This window comes from Callorhinchus milii, unplaced genomic scaffold (genome assembly GCF_018977255.1).
Source record: "Callorhinchus milii isolate IMCB2004 unplaced genomic scaffold, IMCB_Cmil_1.0 Scaffold27, whole genome shotgun sequence".
NCBI lineage: Eukaryota > Metazoa > Chordata > Chondrichthyes > Chimaeriformes > Callorhinchidae > Callorhinchus > Callorhinchus milii.
The window spans coordinates 722339-736921 of NW_024704768.1; the positions used below are offsets into that span (position 1 = coordinate 722339).

At 41.6% G+C, this 14583-nt stretch overlaps 1 protein-coding gene across 1 annotated transcript; it reads right to left on the reverse strand.

Annotated features, from left to right (window-relative positions):
* Window positions 1-4295: 4295 nt before the first annotated feature.
* dnajc22 (DnaJ (Hsp40) homolog, subfamily C, member 22) lies at window positions 4296-8652 on the reverse strand. Its single transcript, XM_007909990.2, has 3 exons — window positions 8602-8652; window positions 6401-7411; window positions 4296-5049 (listed from the first exon to the last, which is right to left on the reverse strand). Exons 2-3 carry the CDS (start codon window positions 7235-7237, stop codon window positions 4870-4872), a joined length of 1017 nt encoding a protein of 338 aa, XP_007908181.1. The 5' UTR covers window positions 7238-7411; window positions 8602-8652; the 3' UTR covers window positions 4296-4869.
* Between the last annotated feature and the right edge of the window lie 5931 nt (window positions 8653-14583).

Genomic DNA, 14583 nt, shown 5'->3' on the forward strand with positions numbered 1-14583 from the left:
GTCGCTCCCGCCTCTCTCGCTCCCGGACGTCACTTCCTGCCGGCGGCTGAGGAGGAGCCGAGCGATCCAGAAGCGCCTTCGGAACCCGCGGCCGAAGGGGCAGCGACGGCGCTCTTCACTCACCGCCGAGAATCGCCTCCCCCTCCAAAAAAAAGGCAGCCGAGGGTAGCGCACGAAGCTCGCCGGAAATAACCGAGGGCGGCCCGAATCGCCTTCGGGTTCCGCATGCGCAGAATGTGTGCGCGTGCGTGGAAGGTTAGACAAGGCGAGGGTGGCATTCACCGAACGAGGTCGCTGGAGAAAGCCGAGTGTTTCCGAGGTAGGCGGCCGGAGAGAGCCGAGTGTTTCCGAGGCAGGCGGCCGGAGAGAGCCGAGTGTTTCCGAGGCAGGCGGCCGGAGAGAGCCGAGTGTTTCCGAGATAGGCGGCCGGAGAGAGCCGAGTGTTTCCGAGGCAGGCGGCCGGAGAGAGCCGAGTTCAAACCTAACGGTTTTTAACGGTTTTTTGGGGTTCGGCGCCTGAGGTCGACGCTTCTCTCCGGTGACTGGGGCGGATTCTATATAATTACTCGTCGAAGGAATCTTATTCTGAGGGGAAATGTTGGCACAATCGCAATGAGACTCTTATTAGAAATGAATAGTAATTCGCTCACGTAATACACAGTCACTACACTTCACAGTATATACCTCGAGACATCTCAACGACGTGATCAGCGCTCTATCAAATGCAAGAATTACTATTGTTATTATAGTGACCCTCTTCTCAGAGCCTGGAATAGAGCGCATTGTTCTCGAGGAGCTTCCTCAGGGAAACGAACGGCTGTCAAGAGTAAGTGTCTGTGAAGTAATAATTAATAATAATTAATAATACTAATAGTCCTTTACATTTCCTACGGCGACTTTCACAGCCTTAAGACGTTTCGGAGCGCCTGACGAGAATTCACCATAAGGTGTTGTGACTGACAATAACATTAATAATGCGAATAATCCTTACATTTCGGAACCGCGTCTGCAGTTCACATTGGAAGAACGTGTCGGAGCGCCTCCCTGGGAGGTTCACGGTGAAGTGTAGTGACTGTGTGTTTTGCGGGCAAACACGTCAGCCGATTTGTGTGCCGCAGTGTCCCCACCAACAGCCAGCCAGCCAGGAAGCAGCTTTCATGATAATAATCCTTGCATTTGATATTGTTGTTGCAACAACAACAACAACAAAATGACATCTATAGAGCGCCTTTCACGTCGGGAGGATGTCCCAAAGCGCTGAACAGTCAGCTCAGGACCCGAGCATTGGGGGGAGGGGTGGTGTAGAGGTGAGGGAAGGCGGAGAGGTGGGAGGGAGACCAAAGGCACGGTTGAAGAGAAGGGTCTTGAGACCGGCCTTGAAGGAGGCGAGGGACGAAGCGAGGCGAAGGGACCTTATCACATCATCGAGATGTCTCAATATACTGTGGAGTGTAGTAACTGTGTTTTGCAGGAGAAACGCAGCAGCCAATTGTGCACAGCAGGGTCCCACAAACAGTCGTAGATAAGGTGACCACATTTTTTTTGAGGGATTATTACCCCTAGAAAGCAAGCCGCCAATTGACTAATAACCAGGTTCCTAGTTACTGCTAGGTAAACAGAGGCATGCGGAGTAAGGAAACTAAGGTTTTTTATCCAGGGAATTGTCGGCCAGGACACCAGGCGAGAGAGAGAGCGAGAAACTTCCAGCTCTTTTCCCCGACAGAGCAGCAATCTTTAATGTCCGCTTTAATATCTTGTCGGAAGGACGGTGTCTCTGATAATACGACCTGCTCTCCCCCCAGCTCTGCTGGAGCGTCAGCCTGGACTATATGAGTGTAGGTAATTGTGCTTTGTAGGCAAACTTGACAGCCAATATAGCGACATCCCGGCAAACCGCTATGAAGTGAACAACTGATAACAGGAAAGAGACAGATGCAGAGAGAGAATGAGATACAGAGATTCAGAGGGAGGTAGAGACACACACAGACAGAGTGAGAGAGAGATACAGAGATACACATTAGACAAAGAGTCTACACTGTCAGGTAAAGGGACTTGTGGCTAGAAAATACCTAGAAATTAGTGTATACTTGATCTTTTAAGGGAACTTTCATCTAGAAATTCATCAGTCTAACTTTTCCAGTGAGAATACTGAGTGTATTCCCTTTCTGTATTTTCCAAATAGTGGGAATAATACATCAGGGCCTTGGGACGTCCTCCTGACGTGAAAGGCACGATACAAATGTAATCTTGTTGTTGTATTACAAGTCAAACAGTGAAGTCTGGAATGAGCACTCCGTTTTACTCGGGCAGTGTCATGCACCTGCCAGCAGGCGGTACTATCGCTTTTATGAATAGAAAAGAGTCAACGGGACCTCGGCACGTGTTGCTGTTATTATAATTTGGAATGTCTGGGCAAGCGGACAGCATCCCTAAATACAGAATCATCTTTACATTTGATATAGCACCCATAATGTCTCAAAGCTCCTCACAGGGAAGTGCTGTCCAGTGAGTATCCGTACGCATATGGGGGAAGTATTACACGGTTCAGGAAGCATCTATGAAGCTAATGTCCAGTTAAACTGACGGTTCAACATTTCATCTGGGAAGAAGGCACCAATGACAATGCACCCCCACTACTGCACTGGAGTATCTTCCTGAACAATGAGTTCAAGTCCCGATGTGATGCTTCAACCCACTAACGTCTGAGGCGAGGGTGCTTCCATCGTCTTTCTACTTGAGAAATTTTGGTATCGATACTAGAAGCCAAATAGTTCATGTAAAAATATAAACAAAATAAATATTTAGTTGGTATAAAGCTGTTCTGAAAGTGCTGTCTTGTCTTGAGAATTGTGTTTCTCCTGAACGTGATGCTTCGCTGTGCTCATGAGTTGCCACATTTCGCTCCAGCTCACTGAGCTGTTTTAGCCTCAAAAATGTACGACGTTGAACAGATTTTCCTCAGATATAAAACAAGGTAATTTAAACAGATGGGAAGAGGAAATGGCTTGATGGGTTTCACTGGACAGTATTTTGCAACAAGGTTAATTTGGCAGAGCTGACAAGCAGACTAAGCAAAACAAAATAGTTACAACACAGCACGGTGAACTCCAGAGACCTTGATTAAATCTAATTCTGATGCAATCGCAGAATTCTAATGTAAAAAAACAATTCATATCCACCTTACCCATGCATAACACTGAACTGCAATACCTTGATCCAAGCGTACAATGCTCCCAGAATATGCTGTTCTAATGCTCAGCACATTAACTCCAGTCAGGCCATTGCTGAAGTTGACCTTGTAGCTACCTGATGGCTTGGTTATTCAGTAACTGAGCCCAAGTCTAGGGCAGGGCTTGGGTTTGCCGATCTGATCTGGGGATATACTGTATGGCCCAGATTACGAAGGGCAAAGGCAAACCAGCATTTCTGCTCCTGAGTATTACTACTAATAATAATCCTTGCATTTGATATAGTGTTTCTCACGCCTTCTAGATGTCTCAAAGCGCTTCACAGAATACACTGTAAAGTGAATTGACTGTATATTTGTGTGTGAGATGCGGCAGCCAATTGCGCACAGCGACGTCCACGAACAGTTGTAGATTGAAGTAACCGATTTATTATTTTTTTACTGTGGGATTATTATCAGACATGTGGAGTGAGGAAACTTGCCCAAGGTTTTGCCCTGCCGGGAATCAAACCCAGGTCTCTCGCTTGTGAGGTGAGTGGTCTAACTACTGAGTTACAGGACTCCCATGCTGGAGATGCACATAGTTGGCAGTTGAAGACATTTTGGCCAACAATCCTCATGATTAATTGACCTTGTCGCTGTTTTGGCAGTGCTTGGCTGGAGGAGAGATTACATTGCTTTTGTCTCTAAATTTAGGGATTTTAACCATTAAAAGGCCTTGTTGTAAAGTTTCTGGGCAGGGTAGTTCTATTTAAGTAGATTTTTAAGCGCTCTGGGACACTACCTTTTAAACATGTTGAGATTAAACAGCAAAGGTTCTTTATAACATTTAACTAAATAACATATTGTGAATTTAGTTGCTTTCCTTGTACTTCCTTGAATATATTTATTATAATATCATATATCTCGGGATACAATGTATAGTTTGGGATACGACATGTCAAACGACTGCCAGGGTGTTGGAAGGCGAACTAGATAGACCTTAGTTTTCTTTCGCCGGCAAATTCTTATTTTCTTATGGTCAGATGTTCAGGTCAGCTTGTGCATATGCAACAATAATGTGAAGAAAATTTTTGACACGGGCAGACTTTTTAAATCACTTTTTTTATTGTGTAATTTTTTAAATATTATTGTGATTAAGTGGACTTCAAATAATTGATGGGGAGGGGACTGAGGCAGATAGATTGCTTTGAAATAACTAAGAATAGTTTGGGCTGCACTTGTTCATGCTCTGCTACAAAGGAGATTAAAATGGAGTGAGTCTCTGTTGAGTGCAAAAGCTCTGCAAATTGATTAATAATAATAATCCTTGGATTTGATATAGTGCCTCAAACTTGATATGTCTCAGAGCACGTCACAGAATATGCTGTAAAGTGTAGTGACTGTGTATTTTGTGGGCAAAACTTGGCAGCCAATTACGCACAGCAGTGTCCCATAAGCAGTCAGGAATTGAGTAACCAAATTATCTTTTTTGTATTGATTTTTATACTTGAGCTTTAAGTGTGCTGGCAGGTGCTGCATTTGCTAGGTTTCTATTTACATTTTCACCTTATCTGCCACTACATTTAAGAACTATGACACCCTGCCCCCTTTCCCCTCCAATATGCTATTAGGATTTATTTGGGAAATGACTGGTTGGTTCAAGTAATTCTCAGTAAGACGTTACAAAGGGTACTACAGCATTAAAGTGTCTCTTCATTCTTTGGCTTTGTCAGTACTTCATACGCTGCCTGAATCTCAAGGAATTGTTGTTGTGCTTCATTTAAATTGTGTGGGTTGTGGTCGGGATGCCAGCGTTTCACCATCTCTCTGTAGCTTTTGTTGATATCTTCCCGAGTAGCTTTGTCCTGTAATCCCAGCACCTCAAGGGTAGATATTACAAAAATGTCATTGAAAAAGTTGCAGCACAAATACAACACTATTCTCCTATAAGAAGGCACCTTAAATTCTAATAATAATCCTTGCATTTGAAATAATGCCTTATGTCTCAAGTTATCTTAAAGCGCTTCACAAAATATAATGTAAAGTGAATTGACTGTATATTTTGTGGGTGAAACGTGGCAGCCAATGGCTCACAGTAGGGTCCCACAAACAGTCGTGGATTGAGTGACCAATTTATTATCATTATTTTTTTGAAGGGATTATTACCCCTGGAAAAGCGATCCTGGTGATTGTCACTTGTTATGTATAAAAGGCTATTGCCTGAAATAATTTTTCTAAACAAAAACAACAACTTGCGCTTATATAGTGCCCTCCCCGCCGGGCGGCATCTCAGAGCTTAACAATGGTGGAGCCCGAGGCCGAGCTGGGGGAGGGGGAAGATGACCGTAGGCGCGATCGAAAAGGAAGGTCTTAAGTGCGACCTGAAGATGAGGAAGGAGGGGGCGAGGCAAAGGAGTTGAGGGAGGGAGTTCCAAAGTTTTGGGGTGTAGTAGCTGAAGGCACGGCCGCGATGGTGAAGCGGAGGATTTGGGGGACGTGGAGGAGCCCGGACCCAGTAGAGCGGAGGCAGTGGGTACTGCCTTGGGGAGAGAGGGGTTAGAGAGATAGGCGGGGGAGTGGCAAGGAATGGAGGGATTGAAGTATTTATTTTCTGTTCTCTTATATGTTCTTCATGCTAAGCATCACCTCCAGCTGCACACACAGCTCTCTGGCCTCTACCAGTGTGGCAACAGCATTGTGTGACTTTCCATTTGATTTTCCCCTCTTTCCCTGTGGTATTACCTGTCTCTTCCTCTTTTCCCTCTCCCCACAGTGGAATCACAGAGATTAGCAACTCACCACATATTTGAGAATTTCTGATGTAACCAGCCTATTACATAGTACTGGACTCAAAGTCAAGATGCCTCAGGGAGCTCTCGAGCCAAATTATATCAATCTAGCGCTGAAGAGGCAGCAGATTCAAAGGTATGTTTAACAATAATGATTTATGTGAAGTATAAACATCAGTACGGACTAGTTGAGCTGAATGGCTTGGTTCCGCGCATCTTTACAACTAATATATCACTATATCTCTAAATTGCTTACTTGTATATTAATTCTGTGTTGAATATTATATTGATTGTAATTCTAAAAGATGTATTGTCATTATTATTGTACACTATTTATATCACCAGAAGATTTGCTATGAATGCAGTTTGGGGTGGGTGGGACTGGAGGAAGTCTGGACAGCGATGGAAAGTAATGTTTATCACTCAATTGTTTTCAAGTTACCTCATATGCCAGCTTCTTCCGTTCGGCTTGAATGGTAGCGACAGAATCAAATATCCTGGCCCACTCCTGGTTATACTCGTAGCTCAAGTGGATCCCACCTGTAAGCAGCTTCCACATATGGTATGGGAGCAGGAGTGCGGACTCGAGAAAACCACTGATGGAAGGGAATATCCGGAGCGAGTCTAGGATCAGGCCGATGGTATCTGCGATGTATGTGACAGTAACCGTGGTGTTGTAGAACACGCAGTAGGAAATTGGCATGGTGAACGCTAAGCAAGCTAGCCCCAGTCTGTAGAGACGGACGCTTAGGTTCTCTTCCATGTGGCTCGAAACCTTATACTGACGGCATTGAGCAGAGGTAATAGTGGCAACAATACTGATGGGTATTGTTGCAATGGGTCGTCCGTAGAATATGGGAGATGTAATAATGGAGGCAAGCATTGTCTTCCCAACATCTGAAGTCTCCTCCCCAACATTGGCAACCAGATGAACACCAAGTGTGACTGACAGGGGCAAAGCCAAGATATAGAAACTACTTAACGATGACAGACCTATGAGAGCGACTACGCCAAAGTAAATACCAACTGCTATCTGGCCAAAAACACGGCTCATGTTCATCAATGGTTGTTGACTTTTTTGTCTATTTCTCGAGGGTTTGTTTGAATTTTCGACATACTTTGGTAATCGCCAAAATTCCCTGAGCCACCCTACTCCAAATCCACCAAACGTGACCATCCATAGTAAGGCATGACTATCTCTCCTCAGGTAAACATGATGGAGGCCGAAGAGTCCTCCAAATACCCAAAGGACATAAGTGATCAATAGACTCTTTGCCATCCTCAGGGTGTGAATCAGTTGCCAATGTTCCTGTAAGCTACCATTAATAATGTTCACTTTTGCTGATTGAGGTCGATCATGGAGTTTACATTTCAAACTGAAAGTTCAACAGAGAATTTGATGGGATCATTGCTTGGGTTCATGTTCGGAATATGTCATCGGCCCAGTCCTTCCCTATTGCACCAGTTGAAGAGGGATAAAGCAAACAGGAACTGACTGAATGAAATTGCAGTAACATACATACAGTATATGTATATTCAGTCAATAACAACAACATGCATTCGTATAGCACCCTTCATTACAGGGAGTGTCTTGGAGCACTTAACAGTGGCGGAGCTTGACGCTGAGCTGGGGAGAGGAGGAATGTTTCCGTAGGCATGGTTGAAGAGGAAGGTGTTCAGGTGAGATCTGAACATGGGGCAGGAGGGGGGAAGGTGGAGGGATTAAGGCAGGGAACCGTAGCTTCCAGGCTTAGTGGCTGAAGGCATGTACGCCAATGATGAAGCGGAGTAGGTGAGAGACGTGCAGGAGGCCAGAGCCAGCTGAATGTCGGGGGCAGGCAGAGGAGTGGGGTGTAAGCAGGTCAGAGAGATAGGGAGGTGTCAGTGAGTGACTTGATTTGTATGCGAGTGTGAGGACCTTGAAATTGATCCTTTTCACAATAGGGAGCCAGTGGAGCCTAGCAAAGACCGGGGTGATGGGGGTACAGGTGAGGATATGGGCAGCAGAGTTTTGAATCGATTGGATTTTATGAATGGTGGAGCAGGGGAGTGAAGGGGGTGTTGGAGAAATAAAAGTACAATCCAGATAAGCAAGCTCTGTAGCAACAATATAAATTGTCATTAAGCCCATTATTTGATAGGTCACTGAGAGAAACTATCTTCTCAAATAATGCCATTGATCTTTAACGTCCACCTAAACAGGCAAACTGGGGGATTGGTATAACATCTCATCCAAAGGATAGCACCTCTGTGAGGCATGAAACTACAGGTACTGTGGATCCCACTAACAGGCTGACACATATCAACTGAAATACGATCGCACTACATGACTGGAGTTTTCACTGGTTCTTGATATACAATAATCAATACTTCTATGAAAGGTGAAACTCCCTTAACCAACTGAATTGTGAAGATTCTCACCAACTTACAAGCTTTAAACAATGTTCCATTCTCTCCCGACTTTACATAGGCCCATTAAAGTGGTTGGATCATGCTTTCAATTTCAGGCATAAATTATTTTCTTTTTCGTAAAGTTTACTAAAGAATCGCAACAAATAATCACACACACACACAACACACATACACACAAACACATCAAGCTAAATTTGATTTAAACTGAAAGACATTTTAGCACATGCTTACCAGACAATCGAGCGCAGTCTCTGTGATTAAATCACAGGACTTTACCCCTCAATACTAAGCTTGTATTGACTCAGAGCTGACCACTATTGCGCAAAAGTGTATGAAGCACTAATCTGGTGTTTTACAACCCTGACTCCACTACCAGTGTAGAATATTAACTCCAGGAGGTGCAATACCTTGAGATATTGTTAGATGAATGACTGCAGGGAGATCCCAACACCATGTGTGCTTCAAACTGAATTACTAAAATCAAATCTAAGATTGAAGCTTTGGAGTGCTTTCATTGGAAAACAAATTATATTTTCAGTGAACTTGATATTCTAGGACAAAAAATGTGGATTTTAGAAATTGCATTACTTTGGAGGTGCGGCCTTTTATGGTCAAGGTTCCGTCTGTCTGTATGCTAGAGATGCCTGTTCAAAAAGAAGAGAAAGTTTCTACCAGGACCCTAGCCAAAATGCTCTGGACTACTTGATCATTCACTCCATAGCTGTTGCTGTGACCTAGCTGATGCAAATGACCTCCAGGTTCACCTACAAAAGCAGCCATTGAAAGAATTTGCACGTGAAATGCTTTGGCATGTTAACAACAATAACAACTTGCATTTATATATGCCTATATATAGTGCTGGATAGTTCTTGTAGTGCTTGACCTGAACACTATAAAAATGCTGATTTGTTTTTGAAAAAATAATAATAATAATAATCCTTGCATTTGATATAGCGCTTTTCACGTCGGGAGGACGTCCTTAGAGTTAAAATGCCTTAGAGTGCCATCAGTAGAGCCAACAGCTAAAGCATAATTTCCTCTGTCTCACCAACAATAATGAAAATACATGTAAACTATCTCATAATGAAAATATAGTATCATCAGGCCAAGCTTCAGTGCTCATTGGAAAGATTTTAATTGGAGCTGCCAACAAAAGGAAACCAGGGTAAATAGCTTTGGGAAACAGAAATCAATCTTTATAATCAGTTATTTTAAGGTAAGACAAGAAAATAATGTCTAGAACCAGCAGTAAATACCCCGGATTATTATAACATTTCTAATTAATTACAAGGAAATAGATGCACAGCTACCTTCAAATGCTCAGACAAATGCGCCTGAGAATTTCAATTCATAGAATCATAGAATTTTATAGCACAGAAGGAGGCCATTCAGCCCCTCGTGCCTGTACTGGCTCTTTGAAAGAGCTACCAACTAGTCCCACTCCCCCGTACTTACCCCAACTAGTCCCACTCCCCCATTCTTACCCCAATAGTCCAACTCTCCCCATTCTTACCCCAATAGTCCCACTCCCCCCACTCTTACCCCAATAGTCCCACTCCCCCCACTCTTACCCCAACTAGTCCCACTACCCCCACTCTTACCCCAACTAGTCCCACTACCCCCACTCTTACCCCATAGCCCTGCACATTTTTCCTTTTTAAGTACTCATCGAAATTCCATTCTGAAAGCTATTATTCAATCTGCTTTTCAGATTTTGAATTCCAGACCGTAACAACTCTCTGGGTAAAAAAAATTCTCCTCATCTCCCCTCTGGTTCTTTTGCCAAATATCTTAAATCTATTTCCTTTGGTTACCGACCCACCCACCAGAGGAAACAGTTTCTCTCTGGCTACTCTATGAAAACCCCAATCCTCACAAAAAAAATTCTCTCTCTCTCGACAATATCCTCCTCCAAATTTTCTCCTGAAGATGTTTGACTCCTTTTGTCCTTCCACTGGGGTTCGGTTCCACAGACACCCTTTTGTTTTGGAGGGCCGGGTGTCTGACACCCTCTGATACCTCACCCAAGTTACAATTCTTGTTATAAAAATACTTTTTTTAAATAACGTTTTATCAGATTGAAATGAGATCCATACAATACAATTTTATATAGCTATCACATTGGGAGTACGTCTCAAAGCACTTAACATCGCTGGCTGGGCACCCAAACTGGGGGTGTTTAATATTCAAGTTATTTGAGGCACTGTTCATACATATGAATGTATAAGTAGCGAAACTTTCTGTGCCTCATTAAAACAAGTACCATTGATCAAATTGTACAACAAACAGTTAATGATAAAATACAGTAGTTATGACAGCAGCCAAGATTTTTAAGATTAAGATATTGACTTCTGACAAAATCATCCTTGACATCACAGTGGTCGCAGTCAAGATGAAGCCTGACAGCTCCAGGAAGAAAAGGGACCTGATTGTAATCTGTGTGACCACACTTGTGCAATTGCGATTAATGCCCACACATCGCATTGTGCAGCAATGACTGAAATGTCCTGACACACCACAGAAGAATTTATTGGAATGGAATTTTTATGAAGAGTGAGATACAAGGTACAATAGACAGACTAACAATGTAATCCATCTGTGATTCTTTCGAGTCAATAAACAGGAGAAATGGGCACTGCACATGACGAGCAGTCTGTAGACCCATTTAATTCACTGCAGGATGTTTGTAATTGAGTATTCTTGCTCCATGCCTCACACAATCTCAAGAAACCAGATTAGTTATTTTATCTAACTAAATATTTAAAATTCGATTTAAGTGGACTGTAAATCACCCACAAAATATTCAGTCACTACACTTTACCCCAAACCCTGTGAATTGCTGACGTGAAGGGAATATATATCAAATCCGAGGATTGTTATTGTTATTATTGCTTTCTGGATGCTTTTGTGCTGATAGTGGAAGTGTGTGTGTGAGTGAGAGAAATGGAGGGGGGATGAGACATTGCAGAAAATTGCTTATGTTTCCTCTAGGGTGACATCATTAAACTTTTTTATTGTGTAATAATTTTTTAATATTATTGTGATTAAGTGGACTTCAAATAATTGATGGGGAGGGGACTGAAGCAGGTAGATTGCTTTAAAATAACTAAGAATAGTTTGGCCTGCACTTGTTCATGCAAAAGAGATTAAAATAGAGTGAGTCTCTATTGAGTGCAAAAGCTCTACAAATTTAATAATAATAATCCTTGCATTTGATACAGTGCCTTATCACGTCTTAGACGTCTCAAAGCGCTTCACAGAGTACACTGTAAAGTGAATTGACTGTGTATTTTGTGGGCGAAATGCAGCAGCCAATTACGCAAAGCAGCGTCCCACAAACAGTTGTGAATTGAGTGACTAAATTATTATTTTTTGAAGAAATTATTATCCTTGGAAAAGTGATCTGCCAATCAACTAACAACTGGTTTCCTATTTACTGCTCGGCAAACAGAGGTGCTTGGAGTAAGGAAACTTGCCGAACATTTCGCCCTGCCAGGAATCGAACCCAGGTCTCCTCGCTTGTGAGGTGAGCGCACTAGCCACTACGCTACAGGACTCTATGAATTATTTAAAAAGGTCAGTGAGGGGAGATAGGGAGAAACCATAATTGCTGTTTTGCCACTGGCAGCTTTTAGTGGAATAAAGATGGTTTGAAATTGTGGTTGTTTCTTTCACAATGAAAAATCCCTGCCTTAATCTTCTTCAGATTTTTGTGTTTTAAATTGTGTTTGCCAGAATACCTTTAGTCACTTTCAGAAAATGGATCTAACAAAGCATTCTATGTTCTCTTCAGTGAAAACATTTCATCATGCCATAAAGTATTGTTCAGATTCTGTCACCTATTCCTCACCATACTGTGTGTGCTCAGTCTCTGGGTGGCCACTAGGTAGCATCCTGAACCAGGGAAATGTGATTGTTTGAGTTTCATTTATTCCAAGGACTACTCAAAGTCCTTTGAAGCGTTTATCAGGTTCTCAAATGCACAATAACCCGATGGCTATCTATTTCACTTAGGGTATGTGCTGGGGATGAGTGAGCCTGCTTTTCAACCAAACACAACATAACATTTTTGAAACTATAAAATCCAAAGTTTATAAGCTTGCAAAGCCCATTATACGTGTTTGGTGAAACGCTATACAAATGTAATTTTGTTGTTGTTGTTGGTTCAGATACAAGCAGCTGGTTACTTATATACCAACTTTAAGTCTGTCAGAGTGTATAAAGTGACAATTTCATATCACCACTGTATAACTTGGAACAAATGAGTAACTGACTGACAGACTGATTCAGATTTATCAATCTTAGGTATTGTATTGTATTGCCCCGTTGTATGAATAAAAACAACACTGTCTTCATGCTGAATGGGACTGTGTAATCTCACAGTCTCAACAATTCAGGCAACAGAAATATCCCTTTCTAAATAAGCTCTGATGTTGTGGTAAGCATAGTATTAATTCCTAATGTCTGTTTACTCACTACATCTGAAATGTAATTACTTGCCATACTCTTGCTTCCACTTTTTATTTGTGTGCTATTGCTTCAACTAAGTATGTTCCTTTAAATGGTGACAGAAATGTATCGAACCATTTGCTCAGAAATAAGTGTCTCTATGTATATACAAATTACTCCAATTTTGCATGCTTTCCATTTATCTTAGTTCCTTCTTCATAGATGATATTGAGAATACCATAAATATATTAGATGTGCTACTACCAAATCTTTCACTGTAATCTTTTATGATCATACTTACCAGTTATATCTGTATGCAACTGAATATTTTAAGTTAAATCTAATTTTGAAACAAATAATATGGCGCATCTATATCTAGGCATCAGTTGCTGGAAGAGCTAAGGTGGGAGTTAGAAATGTTTTCACGTAAAGTACTATTAGAACAGGATGTTTTGCCATAAGTTGCAACTTAGACAGATCATAGCATAATTTAAAAGGGACTTGGGTAAATATTTGATTAGGAACACTATAAAATTGTATGAAAAAGAATAGGGATTTAAGGTTAGAGCAGTTTGCCCAGTGAAGAAGACAGACCACCTCAGATAGAACTGAACCGGTCAAATCATATTATCGTGGTATGACCAACTTATCTGGAGGATTGTTTGCCATACACATCAGCGAAACTCCCTTCTCTTTTTGAATCATGTAATGCAATCGTTAATGTCCACCTGATCAAGCAGTTGGGACCCTCGTTTAACATCTCATCTGAGGAATGGCACTGCCAGCAATGCAGTGACGGGCCTCAAAATGAGCTCAAGTGCTGATGTGGGCTTTATAGAGGTGACTGTGAAACCAAATAAGCCAAGCTGAAACCTTAAGGATAAATCAAATCACTCTGTAATTGCCATTCGTTTTTCCATACTCAACTTTCCTTGCTATAACTCCTCGGGATTATTATAAATACGGCGTTAGTTCTAAATGAGTAAAAATTAAACCTTGTGTTTTTTAGTGGGTTTAGAGAGATATTGTTTGGGGGTAGAAAAGGGTCCAAAGTATCAGATCAGGTACGGAAACAAGACAGTATTACACACTTCGCTATTGTATTTGTTTGTGGTATTACAATACATTCATAATAATATGAGCAGGGATACAGGATTGCTTGGTGTGTAAGACAACATGGCATTGGGATCTTATTCTATAATTGGTATATGTTGAGGCAGAATTTAAGACCTACTCATTCATTCATTTTCATTCATTCATTCATTCAATTACTGCAAAACTGTTGATGGTTTTGTGTCAAGTGGAAGAGAAATGAATAGAATCAATTTAATTCAGATAACCCAAATATCAATGTTCCTATATAATCCTTTTCCGACAGTTCAGTCGCTGACAGCTCTTATAAAATGCAGATTGAATACTTCTCCTGTCTCTGAGTAAAAAATTGATAGCACTGAAAATGGCAACGATTGGAATATTTGAAAATTATACGGTCATGCAGTTGTGTTCATTTGGTGTGTTTACACAGAGCTTCACTGTGTTATTTCAATAATTTACATGGATTACTGAAGGTCAGACAGCCAAATGCAATCTAATTTGTACTAATTCATTATTAAACAATACAATCTACCAACACCGAGAGGGATTGGCAGAGATTTATTCTTCCAATTGCTTATTATGTGCAGCAAATTTATTTAGATGTTTTGATTGTAAAGTGTAGGATTTTGTAAAGTTTTGCTGGAATGTTTAATTCTGTTACTAAATTAA